General features: G+C 46.5%; 1 protein-coding gene across 22 annotated transcripts in view; it reads left to right on the top strand.

The window, feature by feature from the left end:
- Nucleotides 1-22,263, top strand: part of BAZ2B (bromodomain adjacent to zinc finger domain 2B) — a 1,481,286-nt gene that overhangs the window by 891,389 nt on the left and 567,634 nt on the right. For all 22 annotated transcript variants that reach the window (XM_085645472.1, XM_085645482.1, XM_085645489.1 and 19 more), the window contains one exon: nucleotides 14,920-15,134. In XM_085645472.1, the coding sequence (XP_085501598.1) occupies nucleotides 14,920-15,134 (215 nt within the window). The remainder of the gene's footprint in view (nucleotides 1-14,919; nucleotides 15,135-22,263) is intronic.

Here is a 22,263-nt window from a genome sequence, read left to right on the forward strand (position 1 = left end):
GCAGACCTTTTCATTTTTTTGACTTTCATATTTCTTGGTGAGCCTCGCTGCTTTGCTTGCTGAAATGTTCTTTAGTGTAATTCATATGGTTTTTTTTTTATTGCCCCAAGTGGTGTCAGCCATTTTGGATCAGTAAACAAAGAAACTGGCACCTGCGTAATTTAGTAAGCGCTCATTACTGTAGTGATGAAACAGGTCTGGGGTGCTTGTGGTCTCTTCCAAAGGATGCCTCACCTGGAGGTTCAAAATGTTCCCATGAAGAACAGGATCGGAATTGATTTGGTTAAGGCTTGCCTCTGTCTAGAGTGGCACTGTGGGCAAAAAAACGATACTTTGGAATGCAAGGCCAAGCAATTGCCAGTGATTACACTATTTGCACACATCCCTCCTATCACCTGTTGTATGTTTGAGTGAGCAGCAGTTGTGTCATTATGCACTTTCTGCATGTGGCACCTTAAAGCATTTTTTCTTTTTTGGTGGCAGCATTGGCAAAAATAATTTTGTTGATGCTGTACAACAAGGCCAAAAGGCATTTGCTCACCTAATAAGTCCTATAGGTGAGCCTGTTGGCTTTGCTAGTGAATTTAGCTGCAATGTAAACTTATGCAGAACTGCTAATAGCTAAATTACAAAAGGTGGTGTGCATTGCAGTGTTCATGTATTTCTTCGCTTTCTTGCAAACATATTATGAATTTACATTTTTTTAAAAATATTTTTTCATTTTTTTTTAAAAAATAAAAAAAACAAAGACCGGTACATACAAAATAAATCACTGTAAGAAGTACCCCTTCCAGTACACAGATGCAGTATCATAGTGTCGTTAACCCCTTGGTGGAGTGGGGGTCCACGCAGAGCAATACTCATTATACATTTTACCAGGCAGTAATAGAAGACCAAAGTATACATAAAAAACAAACGGATCACAACAAAGCGGGGGATGGAGAGATCAAGAGCGCACACCCCTAAGGGGGAGAAGCCAGCACCTCCGCCGTCAACTGGGCCATCAGCTTTCGCCTTTCTCTCCGGAGTTCCACCGTCGGGGAGATGCAGATGTCCCCTCTGTACCTATTCCATTTCCCCCACTTCCAGTCCCATTTCTTGAGGCAACCTCGTCCTTTGAATACTGACTTTTCAGCCACCGTGGCGGTATCCATGTCCTTCGCCCAGCCAACCAGGTGCGGGACCGTCGCCACCTCCCAGTTTCGTGCAATATTCCGCTTCGCTATAATGAAGCCCATAGAGGACCATATCTGTTCAGCATGTGTGAGATTGGACGCCCCCCAAATATTGAGTAAGCATAGTTGGGGAGATAACTCCAGGGGTTTGCTTCCCGCCCTCTCAAGTTGACAAGGGATTGTCACCCAGTAGTCCTGAATATGTGGACAGTCCCATAGGATTGATAAGAAAAGTACCCTCCTGAATGCAATGCCGAAGACAGAGTGGATCGGGGTGTCTGCCTAGCCTGAACAGGAGTTTGGCATCAAAATATGCTCGGTGGAGGATCTTAAGTTGGAGAAGTCGCATGCGCATGGGAATGGCTTATTTCTCGGGGTGAAGCTAGAGCGTCCCGCCACATGTCATCCTCCATCCCTCTCAAATCTCTCTCCCACCCCTCTCTCATTTCCAACATCGGCTTGGCTCTGTTGTTGACTAGCTTCTTGTAGGTGAGTGAGATGGCCTTACGGTCCATGGGATCTAACAACAAGCGGTTCTCCAGATGGGACGAGTCAGGGAGAGGAATGAATTTACATTTTTAGGGATCAGGTTTGGTCTGTATAGATCCGTTTCTCCTGTTGCCTTGTCGAACTCTCTGCAATGAACTTAGGTCTTACATTTCCACAAAATTATTTGTGATTTTTTCATCTGTACTTCTTTCTGCAGATTTGTTAACATTTGAATTTCCCTAGCCACCGGTCTGGATGCAGACATTTTCTGCAATAGATCCCATGCAGCAGTAGGTGGCGACTTCAGACTCCGCTGAGGAGATTTGAAGAAATACAAATCGGTAACCGAACTGTTTGCTGAATTTAAATTGGGACCTTTTGATGATCAGAAGTGCTCTCCACATGACTGGGGAGGAGGGTCGGTTGATGATTCTGCAGTTGCAGAAAGAGCATTAACAAAGGTAGTTAACTTGCTCTTCTGGTGGATATTTTAAATCGCAGATTCCTCATTTTTTGAATAGATACCTAGCAGTACCTCCCAAAGGTGGAAGGTCTGAGTAGTGGTGGATGTTCGACCAATAAATCCTGCAAGACTGCTAGGGCAAAATGCCCCTCCCTGTGCACTTAAGAGTCACAGCAGTAATGCTTGGTGAACATGTGGACGGATGCCCAAGTAGCCACCTGGCAGATGTCCAGCACCAGGGCAACTTGATCAAGGCTGTAGTGGTGGCTTTATCTTAAGTAGAATGAGCACGGAAGCACTCGGAAGGCTACTTTTTTCCAAGACATCTTTATGGATAGACCATCTATATAAGGTCTTTTCTGGATTGTCCTTACCACCAGAGAACTCCAGAACCCCACAAAAAGTTGGTTATTTATGCTTTTTCCTTAGGCCAATCAAAGTAAAAGTCAGTGAAGTCTTTCCTCCTTAGAGTCATGCAGCAGAGAGAAGAAAGTTGAGAGTAATATGCCCTCCCCCCATTAACTAGACACACTACATTTGATTTTTGGTAGAATTTATGCCCACGCCCTGAAGCACTAGCTTGTATGGTGGTAGATGATGATTGCACTGTGACGGTGCCTGCAGTTCACTGACACTATTTTTCTTGGATCCAAAATTTGAGTGGGATAATTCAGAGCTTTTAAATATTAATAGAGATTCACCTGAAGGAGAAGCTTGTTCTTCTGATGAATACTTCTTACCATAGATTCTTCAACTTTTGAATAGATACCAAAGCAGCTCCCTAAAAGTTGGTGGGTGTGAACAGTTGACTTGATTTCAAGATGTCCTGCTGGACCAAATGCTTTCAAAATAGCTCTTGCTGCAATCCTGAGAATAGATACAGAAGTGCCTGGTGTAGGTATGAACTGGCTTTCAAGTAGTAACCTGGCACATGTCCAGCATTAGAACACCCCTAGCCAAAGCAGTACAGGTGGCCTTTGCTCTAGTGGATTGAGCGCAGAAACTCTTAGGAGGCCAGGGCATAATGCATCTTGATACAGAGGGTGATTTGCCTCAAAAAGGTCCATTTCCGCCCACGGGAAGACCTTGTGAAGCCAAAGACATAACATTTAAAAGTACACCAGAAAGCTTAGCTTGAAGCACATCGACCTAATGGTCATTGCATCAGACCAGAAGCTTTTCCCAGCGCCTGAGTACATTCACTTGTTGGACGGGGGATTGTCAACCAAAACCTCTTGCAGGTCAGAACCACTCAGCCAGTACCGCTGAGTTTCCATGCATGAAAGTGTAGGTTGTGGAGGTTCGGATGAAGAACATTGCTCTTTTCTTGGAACACCAGATCCTCATGAATAGACTGATGGTGTGGAGGGTATGAGCACAGACTCAGACATTCGTAATACCAGACACTCCATGGCCTTTCCAGAGCTATTACAGTTATCTGGACCTAGCCTTTCCTGTACTGTCTTCAGAACTCTGGAATCAGCTGCAGAGATGGAAATGCATAAAGGAGATCGAAGTCCCATGGAAGAGAGACCCAGGAAGCCCGGGATGGAAACAACGTTTTCTTCCTTTTTTTTCTGCACAGGTTTTTTTCTCACCTGTGTTTAGACTAACATTGGACCGACTGCTGATGAGGAAGACATCGATCAAATTGATGTCGATACTGAGGCTGAATGATTGCACTGAGGGTCTCTGCTGCGAAACGCTCTACTTACTCCAGTATTGGAGCCTTTCATAGATTCACATGCCTGAATCATTTCCCGTCGTCGAGACTGGAGTCTCCAGTACATAAAAAAGCATTGCTTAGTATCATAGCAAACTGAAAAAAGTCCTAGGCCCATTTTCCTTTGCAACCCATAACCTTCGTTATGTAAAAAAGGACTAAACTTGTCCCTGAACCAATCAGAGCCTCTCACCCTCTAGAACACTCCTGAGAGAACCTTCTGCCCTCAGATTTTCTACCGCACGTTGTGCTAGGGAGTCTCATTTGAGCTCTGCTCAAATTCTACAGTTGGTTCTAGATTGAGGAGATTTTTTCAACTGAAATTTCTACATCATCTTGGAGAATGGCTGATAAAGAAAAGAAAGGCTTGTTTAGGGCCTGTGCCACCTGTTCAAAGAAGAGATTATATACTGATGATCCTCATAAAGACTGTATATACTGCCTTTACCCACACCACCAGGCGAAGGAGTGTAAGGTATGTTGCACCTTTTCTAATAAGACTCTTAAGGGATCGTGAAGGCAGACTGCTAATTTGGCTCCAAAAACTTAAAACCAGGAAGGACGTCGTGTCTAGTGACAGTGATGCGGCGTCAACTGTTTCAAGGAGATCTCAGAAGAGAGGCAGATCTCCTCAGGCTCATACGTCAGGGGAGAAACCTGAGAAGGCTCTTAAAAAGACCACTTCTGTGTCTTCAGAGCGCAGTCCCTCAAAATCTCCTAAAACTAAAGAAAAGGAGAGCAAGGGTCATGCTTCAGGGGTGAAACAGCCAAAGAAAACAAGTTCTGAGCCTTCAAAATCACCCATTAAAATTAAACATACGCTTAAGAAGCCAGCGTCTACTTCACCTGAGGAGAAATTAGAAAAATCTACATCGTCGACGGGATCGTCGACGAAGAAAGTAGCGTCGTCGACGAAGAAGAGTGAAGTAAGAGTCATTATTAAACCTATACTCTCGTCGACAATGGCATCGTCGACGGCAGTGTCGACGACGAGAGCGTCGACGACCATGACGACGACCACAACTACATCGTCGACGGCACCGTCGACGACGGTGACAACTGCATCATCGTCGACGGCGGCAACGACGACGATGTCTACAGCGTCGACGACGGCATCGACGACGACTGTGTCGTCGGCGGTTACTATGGCAATCTCGTCAACGGGCTCGTCGACGAGGGAAAAAACCCCAGAAAAGCGGGATTTTGCCAGGAAAAGGATTACCCCGGATATTACGTCTCCTAGTAAGGTAACGCCTCTGGTTCCATCCCATTGATTGGAGGAGGAGGATTTGCAGGAAGATGATAGTGAGGGTCCGTTTGGCTATGCAAGTAGCCCCTCTCAGTTACATGTTAAATGTTAGGAGGATGACTGGGAGTATGAGTATGGGGGTTATCAGGACCGCCCCCGACAATATGATCAGGAAGAGATGGTGAGTGTTCCAGCTTCTCTTCTGACAGATTTGCAGTTCATGTTGGATGATTACAAGAAGAGGCATACTTTGCCTCAGTCTACCCAAAGGATGCCAGTGGCTCCGGCGCACTCTGTTCCATGTACACCAGTGCGAAGACAGGAGGTACCGGTTCCGCGGCCAATATCACCTTTGCCACAGCCGGTTCTGGACACTTCTGAGGATGAAGAGCAGGAGGAAGGGGAGATAACCGATCCTAGTAAGGAATGGGATGAGTATTTGATTCCGTCCCCTTCATCTCCGTCACCGAGACCTGTGGATTCCCCTCCGGAGGACATTGGAGGGTTCCATAATCTGATGGAAAGAGCCGCGCAGAGATTTGCGCTCAATATGTCATCAGATAAAGCAGAATGTTTTTTATGATTTCAAAGAACCGTTTCGCAAGACGGTTAGATCTCTTCCAATTTTGAGTCATCTATGGGAGGAAGGTCTCAAAGTTATGGAGACGCCGGCAACGGTTACTCCGGTGCTTGCTAGGCTGGACAAAAAATACAAAGCGCCTTCCGATGCTCCGGCTTGTTTATTAGGTCACCCCAAACCGGACTCGGTTATAACTCGAGCAGCGCAGCAAAAATCGAGGAATCCGTCTGCTCCAATTTCGACGCCACCGGACAGAGAGGGTAGGCGCTTGGATAATGCAGGGAAAAGGTTTTCGTCCATGTCTGCTCTTCTGGTCAAGGCAGCAAATGCACTAGCCATCCTGGGCAGGTATGATAGGCAGATGTGGTGCGACCTATCACCATACATTGATAGCATACCTGAAGCGGACAGACAAGAGGCCAGAAAAATCCTCCAGGAAGGTGAAAGGACTTCGGCTGAAGTCATAGATTGTGCAATGGACATTGCGACCACGGCCTTCAGATCTCTGGGAGGAGCGGCTGTTTTACGCAGACAAGGATGGTTGAGAGCAACATCTTTTAGGCCTGAAGTCCAGAATAAGATCTTGGATCTTCCGTTCAATGGGGAAGATCTGTTCGGAAAGCATGTGGGTGAGGCCTTACAGAGTATCAAGAAGGATACGGAAACAGCGAAATCTCTGGGAACATTGCAGTATAGAAAAGTTCCTTTTCGTGGCTCACGAGGTAGGGGCCAGCCTTCTTATAGAGGAGGTTATCAACAAGGCCGCTATTCTTCCTACTCCACATCATCTCAACCATATCGTCAACAACAATATTCACAGAGAGGAGGTTTCACAAAATATACTCCTAGAGGTCGAGGAGGTCGCCAAGGGAAAGACACCACCCGAAGACAATGACATTCTGGTGGCACTTACTCCTCATATGTCACATATTCCCCTGGGTGGAAGAATTTCATATCATCATCAAAATTGGCAGCAGATAACGACGGACCAATGGGTCCTCCACATAATACAATTCAGTCATACTCTAGAGTTTCTGAAAAACCCCCTTGTTCACCTTCAAGATTTCAAGAGGTCAAGTATTTACATCAGATGCGTCAAGAAATTCGGACAATGCTCTGAAAGGGAGCAATATAACCGGTACCGAATTCCCAGAAAGGAAGGGGATTTTATTCCCGTGTTTTTCCGATCAAGAAAAACATTCTTCAATGGCGCCCCATTTTGGATCTCAGATCCCTAAATACTTACCTCAAGGATCAGACCTTCAGAATGATCTCCCTCCAGGATATTCTGCTGCTGTTAAACCCAGGGGATTATATGACCAAACTTGACTTTCGGGGATTGGTATTTCAATATCCCAATCCATCCTTCACACAGGCAGTACCTTCGGTTCATGGTGGCCGAAGATCATTACCAATTCAAGGTGCTTCCTTTTGGTCTGAAATCGGCCCGAGGATTTTTACAAAATGCCTGGCTCCAGTGGCAGCGGTTCTAAGGAGACAGAAACACCAAGTGTTTCCTTACCTCGACGACTGGCTAGTCAAGGCTCCATCGAAAGCGTCAGCCCAGTTGTCAATAGAGGCTTGCATAGAACTATTTGCCAGTTTAGGCCTAACTCTAAACGAGGAGAAGTCAACTCTGCAACCTTCAAGAAATATAACTTTCTTGGGAGCGATTCTGGATACGGAGGTAAACAGAGCGTTCCCCTCCGAGGAGAGACAGCGGGGAATAATATCTCTATCCCAGGCGTTTATAAAAAAAGGTCTCTTTCAGTACGCAAGTACAAGTCATTGCTGGGAACGATGTCATCTTACATTCCCCTCGTACCTTGCTGCAGGCTACGAATGCGTCCGTTACAAGAGCAGTTGGATCTTCAATGGCATCAAGCGACAGGATCCTTCGAGGATATAATCAAAGTGACGCTGATCATGATCCACGCGGCGACATGGTGGACCCGAAAACGAAACATCTCGCAGGGTCTTTCTTTCCTGACTCAGCCAGCTCCATTGGTCATTACGACAGATGCGTCCTTGGAAGGATGGGGAGCATTCCTTCAGGATCTGCAGGTCAACGGTCGTTGGAAAGCGGACGAACAGCAATTGCATATCAACCTTTTGGAGCTCAGAGCCGTCCGCTTAGCATTGTTGGCGTTCCTGCCAAGGATTCAAGGTGCAGCCGTGTTGGTAAGAACAGACAACACAACAGCAATGCACTATTTGAACAAACAGGGAGGAACAAGATCACTCTCCCTGTCTCGGGAAGCCCAGTGGAAATGGGAATGGGCTCTACGACACGAAGTATCCATTACAGCGGAACATCTTCCAGGGGACCAGAACACCAAAGCGGATACTCTAAGCAGACTAAAGTCTGTCTGTTACGATTGGGAAATCGACAACGGGATTTTGAACAACATCTTCCAGAAATGGGGAACTCCAACAGTAGATCTTTTTGCGACAAGGGAGAACAGAAAATGCCGGTTCTTCGCAAGCTGGCTTCCCCAACGGGGATCTTGGGGGAATGCGTTTTTGATGGCAGGGTCAGGCATCTTTGCCTACGCCTTTCCTCCAATTCCCCTCCTGCCGCGGGTTCTTATGAAGATCAAGAAAGAACCATGCAGGTTAATCCTGATAGCTCCGTGGTGGCCCAGACAGCATTGGTTTGCGGAGCTTCTTCTACTGTCAGAGGAGCGCCCGATTTGCCTGCAGCCGATACCGTCTCTGCTGACAATGTTCCAGGGGGAAGTTCCGCATCCGGATCCGAAATCTCTGCAGTTAGCAGCCTGGCTCCTGAATACCGTGAATTTCAGCATCTGAATATCCCTACGGAGTGCAGGGAGATTCTATCTAGAGCCAGAGCGGATAGTACAAACAAGACATATCGGATGAAGTGGAAAAGGTTCTGTTTATGGTGCAAAAGGTCTAACATTCATCCGCTGCTTTCAGAGGCTCACGAGATTATTCCATACCTCTTGCTTTTGGCTAAATCAGGTTTGGCTCATACAATCTATAAAAGTACACCTAGCTGCAATTTCACACTTTAGAAGAACGGCCTCTGGTCCATCTCTGTGGTCTGCTAGAGTCATCAAACAATTTATGAAAGGTCTGTTCCGAGTTTTCCCTCCAATAAAACTTCCACCACCTCTCTGGCAATTGAACGTCGTTCTTTCCCAATTGATGATACAGCCCTTTGAGCCAATTCACAGGGCGGAGCTGAAATTTCTTTCCTGGAAAGTTGCGCTTCTCATTGCGCTCACTTCAGCCAGGAGAGTGGGGGAGATTCAGGCTCTCACGGTCCAAGAGCCTTTCTTGCAGTTCAAAGAGGATAGGATAATACTCAGGACTAATCCAAGATTCATCCCTAAGTTTACAACTGACTTTCATTTGAACGAACCTCTAATTCTCAAAAGATTTTTTTCACAACCATCAACAGCGGCGGAGAGAGCTCTCCATTTGCTGAATGTCCAGCGTTGTTTGAAGTTCTATTTGCAGAAAACTAAGCCTTTCCGCAAGTCTTCACAGCTTTTTGTTGCCTACAGCGCACCCAGGAAGGGTTTCCCTTTGTCAAAGAGGGGAATTGCCAGATGGATATCAAGTGCCATAGGGTATTGTCATCAGGCAGCTGGCCGACCTTTGAATGCACGAGTCCGTGCACATTCTACAAGAGCAGTCTCCACCTCTACTGCTCTATTCGCTGGAGTACCGATCCAGGATAACTGCAGGGCGGCGACCTGGACGAGTACACACACCTTCACCAGGCATTACTGCTTGGATGCAGCCACAGGGAGAGGTGGGGCAGTGGGAGAAGCGGTGCTGAGGAACCTTATCCAGTAACGGTGAGCCTTCTCTACCATCCCTCCTTCCTTTATTATTTACTTTGGCGCATTTTATTGTTGTTTATTGTATTACCATTTGCAAAGTAATTTTGATATGTGGAATTTGGTTTACAGATACCATTTTTATCACACTATATATGTTTCCTGGATTCACTTTCTAGGTAACAAAAAAATGTGCATTTATTTACTGCTCGCTATTCTGATTCAGGCATGTGAATCTATGAAAGGCTCCAATACTGGAGTAAGAAAACAAGTTACTTACCTGTAACTGTAGTTCTCCAGTATTGGACCTTTCCTAGATTCACATGCAACCCACCCTCCTCCCCTGAGAAGCTCACCTCGGATTTAGCACAAAGAGTGTTATTGCACAAGTGCACGAAAATCTGAGGGCAGAAGGTTCTCTCAGGAGTGTTCTAGAGGGTGAGAGGCTCTGATTGGTTCAGGGACAAGTTTAGTCCTTTTTTACATAACAAAGGTTATGGGTTGCAAAGGAAAATGGGCCTAGGCCTTTTTTCAGTTTGCTATGATACTAAGCAATGCTTTTTTATGCACCGGAGACTCCCATCTCGACGACGGGGAATGATTCAGGCATGTGAATCTATGAAAGGTCCAATACTGGAGAACTACAGTTACAGGTAAGTAACTTGTTTTCTTTTTGCGCCATAATTTTTATTTGCAAAATTATATTTGTGTGGGAGACTGTCTTACTTCAAGAGGTCCTACCAAAAAGCCTCAACCTCAAGGTGACCTTGGGTTAGAGGAGCTTCCCTGCCTTGTCGCACCAGTATCCTTCCATGTTGGGATTCTTAATATGAGTTTTTGAAGGAATTAAGAGGTTCGAGGCATTTTAACTATTTTCTTGGCTTTGTCAAACTTACGTTTGTTCTTACTCAAAATGAATCGCTCTACTGCTGTAGCTGCTGGTACCAGATCCCCCAAAGTTAGAGGATATTCAACCTAAAGGCCTAGATAAATGGAGAGAATGCTTTGAGACCTCCGGACTACAGGGCATTTGTATTTTCATCCGGTTTGGCAATGACTCAGGCTGCACATGTGGGTTCTCGCTTGGGTCCTAGCATTAAAGAGCCTGACAACAAAAATTAAAGTGGCAAAGTGAGCGAAAGAATGATGATGGATTCAAGCCAGATCTGTGACTGGGGGTGAGTGTTTAAAAAGTTTGAGCACTCCGTCCATCATCTCCTTGTGTTTGCTTTGTTCGCCCTAAGTTGGCAGGATATGCCCAGACGTGGGTCCCTTGCTCACTTTGCCACTGGATTCAAGCTAGCCTGGCTGATGAGGGCAGTTAGCCCGAAACCGGTCCCAGGATGCTTGTTTCCTGTCCAGGGAAGACATTGCTTGGCAGTTCGGTCTGGACTGTTCCCATGAGGCACAGGGTCAAGACTGATTTGCATATAGCTGTGTCTGAACTGGGATGGCAAAGTGAGCTAAAAAATTATGATGGATTCAACCCAGATCTGTGACTGGTGGGCGAGTGTTTGAAAAGTTTCAGCACTCCGTCCATCATCTCCTTGTGTTGCCTTCCCCAACAAAAATTAAAGTACCTGGCACCGGGCAAGTACACACAGTGTCGCATGGAGTTATAAATTAAACATGTGTAGCACTTTTTCAGGGTACAAGGCCTGGCCCGGATCGGTGATGCTGGAGGACAGAAAGTAATATGCCCTCTCACCCTTGTGGCCCGCTTGTGAAATAGGGAAGCTCTATGACTTCAACAACCGATAAAGAGGAGAATATCACGTTTCCAGAAATTTCCAGTCATAATGCTCAGGGACAGGAAAGAATTAGCAAAGGAGCTTCATATGAAGGGTAGGGTAACGCCTTTCCGAGTACACCAGCAAATACTCCAGGCAGAAGGTAGAGTGATTTTCATCACTTTGCCCTACAGGAGCCATGCACTGCATAGATCTTGAGTATTCAGTACCCCCTTTGCCCTGTGGGAACGCAGGAAAGGAAAGTGTATTGGGAAAGTTTGGTTATGTCTTTGATTCTTGCACATGATTTGCCAAAACCAATGAGTTGGTATTGGATGCTGAGGGAGCTTTTTCACAAGTCCAAGGCTATTGTTGTGAACTGCCTCTCAGATACCAAGGCCTGTGTTGCTAAAAGGGAAAATGTTCCCTGTTTGCAGCATGAGCACCGTTAGAGGTGTGCTTGGCACAAAATGAGAAAATGCGCCCTATTGTAATGAATGCGCTGGCCTCAGGGCAGCTATGAACTTGCACTGCTTTTTGGTATGTATGAATTCCAACATGTTACCGAATTGCAATTTGGAAATGCGAATACATACCAGGGGCGTGTTTAGGGCGTCCCTTCCCGGAATGTTTTGCGACAGATGCAGTCGCAAAACATTCACATTTTACCACCTACTTGAAGTAGGTGGTAACTAGGGGTGGGCGGAATTTGCGTAATTGCGTTACGCAAATCTCCGCGAAACGGTAAAAAATCTCCGCGAACACGCAGAAATTCCGCGAACACGCGGAATTGCTTGTTCGCGATGCTTTTTTCCTGTTCACAATTGCTGTTTGCGTGCTCGGGGAGAAATATCTCGCGAACACGCATTTTGAGAACGCGAACAAGCAAAAATTTCGCGAAATCGCGGAAAGCAGACTTTTGAGCAATTTCGCGTTCTCCGCGGAATGCGAAATTACGCGAATTCCGCAAATTCCGCGAGCGGAACGGAATTTACCGCCCAGGTCTAGTGGTAACCCATTTGCAAACGGGAAGATGTCCCCACTGCACCCCTTCCCCTTTGTAAATATTATTAAAAATGTTTTTTAAGAGCAGTCACCCGTTTTTATTTAAGGAAAACTGGCTGCATGTTAAAAAAAATATATATATATTGCTTTATTTAAAAGCAATCACAGACATGGTGGTCTGCCGACCCCAGCAGCCCACTATTCCTGTGATGTTAGCGATTCCTAATTGCGACCTGCCACATTAATATTAATGAGGTAGGTCGATTGGCGGCCCCTTGGGAAACACTAACTGAAACTCATGGAGTTTCGTACATTCGAATAGCGATAACCTAATTGCGATTCGCAGAGAATCACAGTTAGGTAATCGCTATTTGAAATAATGATACATGTGGCCCTAAGCCATTCCCGGTAACCTTTTGATCCTGATATATAAATGGCATCCCACAGAAATTACAGTCCCTTAACTTAACAGCCTTTGTAAATGGTTATGATATCATAGCTTTGCAGGAAATATGAGCTTAACAGCCTTTGTAAATGGTTATGATATCATAGCTTTGCAGGAAATATGAGCAGAGCTGGCCGATTATGGGATTTATTGAGCATTGGAAGCCAGCCTGTGGTGGTCTGTCTGTATATACCTCAGTGAAACTGCAAGGGAACACTGGCCCGATAATATTTTAAGAGACCTAGCTGTAAGGAATCGAAATCAGCAACAGGAAATTACAGTGTCCCCTCTTGTTGATTGACCAGGTATTACCCCCAAGCAGATTGTATGATAACCGGGGACTTAAACACTAACCTTTTTCAAGACTGCCAAGAGTATCCCGATGAGACCTTCCTGGGACCCTCATGAATAGCGTTGAACAAACCAGGCTGAGGGGCTGCCCACGTTGCCCACTAAGAGTTCCTGTTCCTGCAACTCAACATCGTGGGCTTCAAAGTATTGAACGGTAGGTTCCCACAAGACATACCACCAAACTGATCAAGAACCAATAGTAAAACCTGTTCTTACCTGGACTACACCATATGTAATATAGACATTTTATCCTCAGTAGAAAGCTACACTATTGATCCACGCACAGAGCATGATCATCGCTCTCAAACCATCACAATAAACTCTGACGTGTCTTATCACGCTTTTGCCAGACCACGTGCAAAGGAATACATACTGAGAACCTCAAGCGCCTTAAATGGAGTGGAGCCATTAGTGATGCCATCAACTCTGAATGCACTAAACTGGCAGCAGAAGCAGAAGTAAAGTGTCACAGATTATCGCATGGACAAGACTTATGTCCAGGCTCCTAAATTTCCATGTCCAGCTCGGCGGCACTGCCCTATCAAGCTAGCCATTGTCTTGACAACGATTCGGTGCCTAAAGAAAGCAGTTAACTTGGCAATGAGGAGAGCCCAAAAGAACCCCGGATCGAAGGAGTTAACGGACGCATTTAAGCTTGCACTGAAAAGATACAGACAGGCAATTCACGCAGAGTTTCAAATTGACTTGATCATTTTTCATTCTCAAACTCTTGTAACCTTGTATGCTCTTTAATAGATGACAGTGACATTAGTGTTATGCTATACTGTCGGATGGCATTCTTAAATGTACATCTTGCGGCTGTTAATCTTCGCACCAGCACTTTACAGCTGTCAATTTAGATTCTTGCATCTGCATTTTGTTACAATGGAATACCAATTTTTCTTATTGTGACATTTTATAGTAGAGCGTATTTATATAGGATTTGAGATTGTATACCCCTTGTATGTGTTTTGAAATGTGTTGTAATGGTTTTAATTAACCGTATACAAATAAAGAATACCAAAATTGTAGGTAAAAAACTCCATAGAATAGTGAGTTAGTGTCATGTATGCCGTTGCAATGCGAAGAACACTGAAGAAGCAGGCTATCATAGATGACTTATTACCATATTTCAATAAGATAATGAAAGTGACAATCACTGGTAAAATATTTTGAGATAAAGATAAGCAGCACTTTAGCATCTATATGGATTAGAAAAAGTGTTGCTTTAAACCCGTCCCCGCTAATTGCTAGATTGCATAGAGAGGTAATGGCTAGGTCGTATAGAGAGTATATACATGGATAGACTAGTATACCTACCCCCTTGTTGATTGCAGATAGAGAGGTGGGAAAGATTGAATGGGAAAGAAGAAACAAACCAGAGAAGGGTGGTTTAGGTGCTTCAAAACACAATGATTGTGCACATGATGCAGACTGGAGAATGTGATAGAGGAGAGAAATGATCATTTTAAAGAGTGAGAATATAATAATTGACCGCTCCTGTACTGTAGTAAAATGAGGGGGAAACAAAGTGTCAGTCAACAGATAATTATGGCTAACTGTATGAACAACTGCAGTCTTGTAAATGGATTTCGCCTTTTTGACTCCTCAGCAACAACAGTTTATTGCATGAAGGAATATCTGAAAGTCACTACAGTAAACTGTGAAGAGTTTAACACAGTGCTTTTTGAGTTTGATCTTTTATGATATGTGGTTTACTTTAAATAGGCAGGACTATTTGTAATGCACATGATATTGTGTATATGTAATGAAAGCTTTGAAGCAAAAATAAAAAAGCAATTTGGAATATAACCATGACAATTTGGTATGCTGCTTAATTTCTATTTAATAGAGAAATAAAATATCAGACATGTTAACCTTAATTATTATTTTGTAGGCAAAAACAGCTCTTGGGGAACATTTAATCAACATTGGTATCAACCGAGACAACGTATCTGAAATTTTACAGATATTTATGGAAGCACAATGTGGACAAACTGATCTTACAGAAAGCTTAAAGACCAAAGCTTTTCAGGCACACACTCCATCCGAGAAAGCTTCAGTACTTGCCTTCCTTGTTAATGAGTTAGCTTGTAGCAGAAGCGTTGTCAGGTAAGCCATTTGTATTTTATGTGCATTAGTGACCTGGTGGGCACTTCTGAGATGCAGTTGTAACTGAACAGAGCCAAATGGATGAATCCACTAACATGTGCACTGCCAGTGATAAAAGATTGGCTATATACTGCATTACATTTTACAACTCTAGACATTTATGCAGAAGTGGGGTATATGTCAATGGTAATATTAAATAATCACAAAGCTATGTGTGTGTGTATATGGCAGTAAAACTCATTGTGAAACTTGTATTGAATGAATGAATGACAAGATTTTGTAAAGCACACAGATGCTTCAAATAGTGTCCCACAGCTAGTAACTGACAGCAGAAGGATATTGAACTAGTGCGAATAACCATTTTAAAAGTTTTTTTGTACTGAAACTAGACTCAGAGGTTACAGAGCGAAGTTCAAGCAGAAGCTGATTCAAGGCCTTCACAGGCAGGTAGGAGGAGTGACAGCCCCTTCCTTCTGACCCTCCTAATACTAGGGACTACTACAGCCAATAATTACTGAGAGGAGTGTAAAGCTCTATTTGGAGAGTAGTGGCTGAGTCTTGTTGTAAAGAATTATCCTCTTTACAGGTAGCCAGTGCAATGAGCGCAGATGAGTAGCCATGGAAGTTGACGAGTAAGCCTGAGAATGAGCCGGGTGGCCACATTCTTATCAGCCTCAAGTTCAGTAATCATGTAATCAGGAAGACCCAAACATTAAACATCAGCTTAGTCCTGCATAGATGTAATAACGACGTGGACCACTGTTTTCGTAGAAATCAAAGGAAGAAGAAAAACGAATTTCTTTGAAAACTCAAAGCAGTCCATAGCATGTTCCGACCACCACGGACACCTACGGTTGAAAGGATAGGAGGTTATCAAACCTTACCCCGAGATTTTGTACAACGGTTGAGGTGGGGCCCTAGCAGACCAGCAATTTGGCCACCAATCGTAATGAAAGGATCCAAACAGAAGAATGTCAGTCTTGTCCATATACACATCAGGTGACCGGTACAAAGCCTTTAACTCTGAAAGGCAGGACTTGAGAGGACAATGATCCTCATAACATCCCCTCTCAAAAAGAGGGGAGAAGCTGGGTGTCATCAGCATAAGACACCACATTTTAGCCAAATGATTTCACCAAAACAGCTAACCGGGCCAAATTAACACAAAAACAATTTGGACTAAAGGAAGAGCCCTGTGGCACGCCCAATTGAGAGGGGCTTTGACCCCGATGAAAATGGAGCCAGCCAGACAAATTGACCAAGAATAATTCAATCCAATCAAGAGCTTGACCACCACCTGCAAGAAGTTTGAGGCGTTGATGCGATATGCAGCAGAGGGATCAAGTAAGTTCAATTCCACTTTCCTGCCCAGGTCAAGGGTTAGTTTAATGCATTCAGATACTTCAATTTATGCTGTCTCAGTGCTGTTTTGAGAACGAAAGCTAGATTGACTGGGATGAAGCATTTTTGTTAGTGTCCAGATAATCCAACAACTGCCTATTTATTAGCTTCTCAAGGATTTTGGAGATCTCGGGAAGGAGGGAAATGGGTCTGAAATTCCACAAAACATTTAGTTACGCAGAAGGTTCTTTCTGATGGATACATCTGCCAGTGGATTCCTCACCTTCTGAATATCCCTTGCGCCAGCAACATTCGGAAACTTTTGTAGCAGTCCACGCCGATGGGGTCGAAGATGACGTCACAGAGACACGGCTCCGTTTGCGACTCCGCTGACGTCACCGGCTCCATAAGAAGACCTCGTCGGCGTGATGACGTCGGTTCCCTTTTTTCCGCGCCGACGACGCCAACGGATTTCGGGAATCGTTGCTAGTAGCTTCACTTGTTACTTTGTGTTTTTTCTGATTTTCTCTGTTCCTCTTTGAAAAATGTCGACGAGAAAGTCTGGGTTCAAGCCTTGTCGTTAATGTGGCAAGCACATGTCTATCACCGACCCGCACAAAGATTGTGTTTGGTGTTTGTCTTCAGACCACGATGTGGAAGGCTGCTCGAGTTGTCGAAAGATGAGTTCGAAGGCGCTTAAAGAAAGAGAGGCGAAGCTCTTCATCGCCAGAATGAAGAAGAAGGAGAAAAGGGGAAGAAGGAGGTCTGGATCCAGATCGAGGTCGAGGTCGACGTCCAAGTCGACTTCGGGGCATGCTTCAAAGAGTAAGAAGCATAAGAAGAAGAGGAGGCATTCCTCGCGTCATCATTCCGATAAAGGTTCGGCTCCGAAGTCGCCTGTTCGACGTCGGAGAGAGTCGGTGTCTCCTTCTCCGGTCCCGGCTTCACCTCCGGCTCCTTCTCCAGTGGCTTCGCCGGCTCCGGCTGAATCTCCGGTGCCGGTGTCATCCCCGACGCCGGTTCCATCTCCGGCTCCAGCAAGTCCTCCGGCTCCGTCTCCGACTCCGGTCCCGGATGATGATGATCGTCAGGTTCCGGGTGAGACTGTGACGCCGCTTGTTCCACCGTCGGCGTCGGCAGGCCCGAGTCCGGTGTTACCTGACCAGTATCCTGCTTTTCCTGGTCCAGGTCAAGACCCTACGCATTATCTGAATGCAATGTACGGGGTATTTTCAAGGGCCATGTATACCCCTGGTGCACCTATGGGTCCGATGGGTCCAATGGATTTCAATTTGGGAGTGCCGCAGGTCTATCCTCAGGCTCCGTTTATGCCCTTCTATCCAGCGACGCCGAGGACATCGACGCCGCTTCCCTCTTCACCGGCGCCGACTCGACTTCGTTCGACGCCAGCTGCTCCGGTTGATCCGCGTTCGACGCCGCTGCCGGCGCCGTCGGATTCGATCACGGTGCCGCCGACGCCGCAGGTTCGGATTCGTTCAAGAAGGGAAGCACAGAGAGTGGTGGATGAAAGACGCTTTCTGTTGGAAGAGGCTGAAGAGGGAGAGTTGGCTGACTCTGACGATGTGTTTGATGAATTAAAGGAGGCAAGTGGACTGGAATTGTCTCCAGAGTGGGAGATCACTCCACCATCGGATGAGCCCTCTAAAGAAGCCGCACCATATCATGCGGTGATTAGAAAAGCTGCAGAATTGTTGGATCTCAAATTACCGACAACGGAATTTAAATCTAATTTTCTTACTGAGGTGTTGCATTCACCTGCTGCTGTCTCGGAGCCTTTGTTGCCTTTTAACGAAGCCATTATGGAACCTGTGCTAGAGGTATGGCGTAAACCTTTTTCAGCTCCTGCAGTCTCCAGGGCAGTCGCAAGGAGATATAGAGTGGCTCCAGGGGATCCTGAATTTTTAACTTCGCACCCTTAGCCTGAGAGCTTGGTGGTTCAGGCGGCTTGTTCGGGGCGATCAAAAGGGGCATTTCCTCAGGAGACAGGGAGGCCAAGAAGGTGGACCAATCGGCCAAAAAGGTCTTTTCATCGGCCAGTATGGCTCTAAAGTCATCAAATGCAACGTGTTTGTTGGGGCGCTATATACATGCGCTTATGGACTCGGCAAAGAAGTTGGCACCGAAGCTGTCTGAAGAGGATAGGGCAGGCCTCAATGAAGTATTATCTGATGCCCAGGCGGCTGCTCGCCAAGTTATCCAAAGTGGTCTGGACACAGCTCACTCAGTTGCCAGAGTCATGGGTTCTTCGGTTGCCACCAGGAGGGGTGCGTGGCTGAAGTCTTCTGAATTCTCTTCTGATGTGCAGTCGACTTTATTGGGCTTACCTTTTGATGGGTCAGGTTTGTTCGGGAAGAAGGCAGATGCTGCTCTCGAACGCTTTAAAGAAAGTAAGGCTACGGCTAGGTGGTTGGGCCTTCAATCCCAGCCGAGAGGAACTTTCAAAAGGTATAGAGGTTTTGGAAGGGCGACTTTTCGCACTTATAGACCAACCCAGCAGCAGCAGCAACAGCAAGGTTCTTCGTCCAGGGGATACAGGGGAAGGATCAGGGGTCGCTCACGTGGCTGTCAACTCTCCTCCTCCTCTTCCTCTTCCTCAGCCCCTCCCACCACCGCAAAGCAGCCCTAGATCCGACATTCCGGATCATGCTGGTCCTGTGGGGGGCCGGCTTACCCATTTTCTGCAAGATTGGGAGTCTGTAACTACGGATCTCTGGGTTCTAGATCTTGTAGAAAATGGGTACGCCCTTCCCTTTTGGGAATTCCCTCCAAATTACCCTCCTTGCCAGGGAGCTTGCTCGGAGGACCACCGTCCTCTCCTGCAGGAGGAAGTTCTGAAGCTGTTTCAAAAAGGTGCGATAGAGGTGGTTCCAGAGCTGGAGAGGGGTCAGGGATGCTACTCCCGGTATTTTCTGATTCCGAAAAAGGACGGCAGATTGCGTCCAATATTGGACCTCAGAATCCTGAACTTTTACCTGAAACGGGAGAAGTTCAAGATGCTCACTCTTGCGCAGGTTTTGCAGGCGCTGAATCAGGAGGATTGGATGGTGTCGCTCGACTTGCAGGATGCGTATTTCCACATCCCCATCCTGAAGTCGCACAGGAAGTACCTCCGGTTTACGGTAGGGTCGCAACATTATCAGTTTGCGGTCCTCCCGTTTGGTCTTACTTCGGCACCTCGAGTCTTCACAAAGGTGATGGCAGTGGTGGCAGCTCATCTCAGAAGGTCGGGGGTCTCGGTTTTCCCTTATTTAGACGACTGGCTGATCAAGGCGGAGTCGCCGGAGAAGGTGCTGCGTCATCTGCAGGATACAACTCGGCTGTTGTACAAATTGGGTTTTTCGATCAACGTGCCCAAATCTCACCTGGTGCCCTCTCAGCGCAACCTGTTCATAGGGGCGGTACTGGACTCTACTGTTTGTCGAGCATTCCCTCCTCCTCAAAGGATTCTCGACATACAGGAAAAGATTCCTTTATTTTACAACGGAGCGGTCGTTCCAGTTCTGAAGGCCCTTCGCCTGCTCGGTCTGTTCGCCTCCTGCATTCTGTTGGTCAACCATGCACGCTGGCACATGAGGGCGCTCCAGTGGTGCCTCCGCAAGCAGTGGTATCAGCACAAGGGAGATCTCAGGGAGTCTGTGAGGATCTCCGGAGAAGCTGCAGCGGATCTATCATGGTGGAGCGTGGAGGGCAATCTGTCCCAAGGAAAGCCCTTTCATCTTCCTCCATCGGTGGCCACGGTGATAACGGATGCATCCACCTTAGGGTGGGGTGCTCATCTACGGGATCTGGAGATCAAGGGTCTTTGGTCTCCAGGGGAAAGGTTGCTTCACATCAACCTTCTGGAATTGCGGGCGATACGTTTGGCGCTCAAGGCCTTCCTTCCTTCCCTTCGCGGTCAGTCTGTTCAAGTCCTGACGGACAACACTACCGCGATGTGGTATATAAACAAACAGGGAGGAGTGGGGTCTCTTTGTCTTTGCAGAGAGGCCCTACGTCTATGGTCCTGGGCTCAGGACCATCAGATTTGTCTGATGGCAAATCATCTGGCCGGAGTTCTGAACGTGCGTGCGGACAGTCTCAGTCGGCAGTTCTCCGCCGACCACAAGTGAAGGCTCCATCCGGAGGTGGTTCGTCACGTCTTTCGGACGTGGGGAACTCCTCGGGTGGACCTGTTTGCCACTCGCGAGAATGCGCCCTGTCTGTTGTTCTGCAGTCTCCAGTATCCGATGCAGGGAGCGTTGGGGGACGCGTTTCAGTTGAGTTGGGGCTCTCGACTCCTTTATGATTTTCCTCCCATACCCTTGATTCCTCGGGTTCTGAGGAAGATTCGCCAAGACCGGGCCCAAGTCATATTGATCGCCCTGGATTGGCCAAGAAGGGTGTGGTATACAGATCTTCTCCACCTCTCCTCGTGCCCTCCGCTCCGTCTCCCCCTGAGGGCAGACCTCCTCTCGCAGTCGGAGGGGCAGGTTCTACACCCCCACCTCCAGAGCTTACACCTTCATGCCTGGAGATTGAACGGGGCAACCTGAGTTTTTTCTCTCTCCCGCCGGATGTGGTGGATGTTATTTTATCAGCCAGGCGACACTCCACCAAATCTATTTATTCATATAGGTGGTCTAAATTTGTTCTCTGGTGTGGGGAGAGGTCCATTGATCCCTTGAAGGCTCGTCTGTCTAATATTCTACAGTTTGCCCTTTCTCTTGCTCAGCAAGGCTTTGCTGTGGCTACTGTGAAAGGATATTTGTCAGCTTTATCGGCTTTCCTTTGTTTGCCGGATCAGCCGTCGCTGTTTAAGTCTCCTATTGTTCTTCGTTTTATAAAGGGCCTTACAAACAAATTTCCTCCTACTCCTTTTATTGTGCCTCAATGGGACTTGAACCTTGTCTTAACCTATCTCATGGGTTCTCCCTTCGAGCCCTTACACAAGTGTCCCCTGAGGCTCTTGTCTTTTAAGACGGTATTCCTCGTTGCAATCACCTCGGCAAGGAGGGTAAGTGAGCTTCAAGCTCTAAGTTCAAAACCCCCATTCTTGACCATTCATGCTGAACGAATGGTACTCAGGACCAGGACTGCGTTTTTGCCTAAGGTGGTAACTCCCTTCCATCTGGGGCAGTCCATTACCCTTCCTTCCTTTTATCCTACCCCACACCCTTCCAAGGAGGAGGAGAGGCTTCACTGCTTGGACCCTAAGAGGGCGGTGAGCTTTTATCTGGACAGGACAAAAGACTACAGGATTGACGACCAGCTCTTTGTGGGCTTTGCTGGCTGCAGAAAGGGTCGTGCGGTGCACAAGCGCACCCTTTCCAGATGGATTGTACTATGCATCAAGATCTGCTACTCTCTAGCTGGTAAGGAGCCTCCGGAGGGTTCTACCAGGGCAAAGTCTTCTACATCAGCCTTATCTAAGGGTGTTCCTGTGGAGGACATTTGTAGGGCGGCAACTTGGGCCTCCCTCCACACCTTCGCAAAACATTATTGCTTGGACACCGAGGTGAGGAGGGACGGACATTTTGCTCGTTCCGTCCTTCAGGATTTTCTGGTATAGGGGGATGGACACCCTCCTCCGGGAGTGGGGACTGCTGTGGAATCTATTCACAAGGTGAGGAATCCACTGGCAGATGTATCCATCAGAAGAACAAGTTACTTACCTTCGGTAACGCTTTTTCAGGTGGATACAGTATCTGCCTGTGGATTCCTCACTGACCCAACCGCCTCCCCGTTGTCCATCCTTCTATACCGGTATTTCTATGCCTGTAATTCTGTT

This window comes from Triturus cristatus, chromosome 3_1 (assembly GCF_964204655.1).
Source record: "Triturus cristatus chromosome 3_1, aTriCri1.1, whole genome shotgun sequence".
Taxonomy (NCBI): Eukaryota; Metazoa; Chordata; class Amphibia; order Caudata; family Salamandridae; genus Triturus; species Triturus cristatus.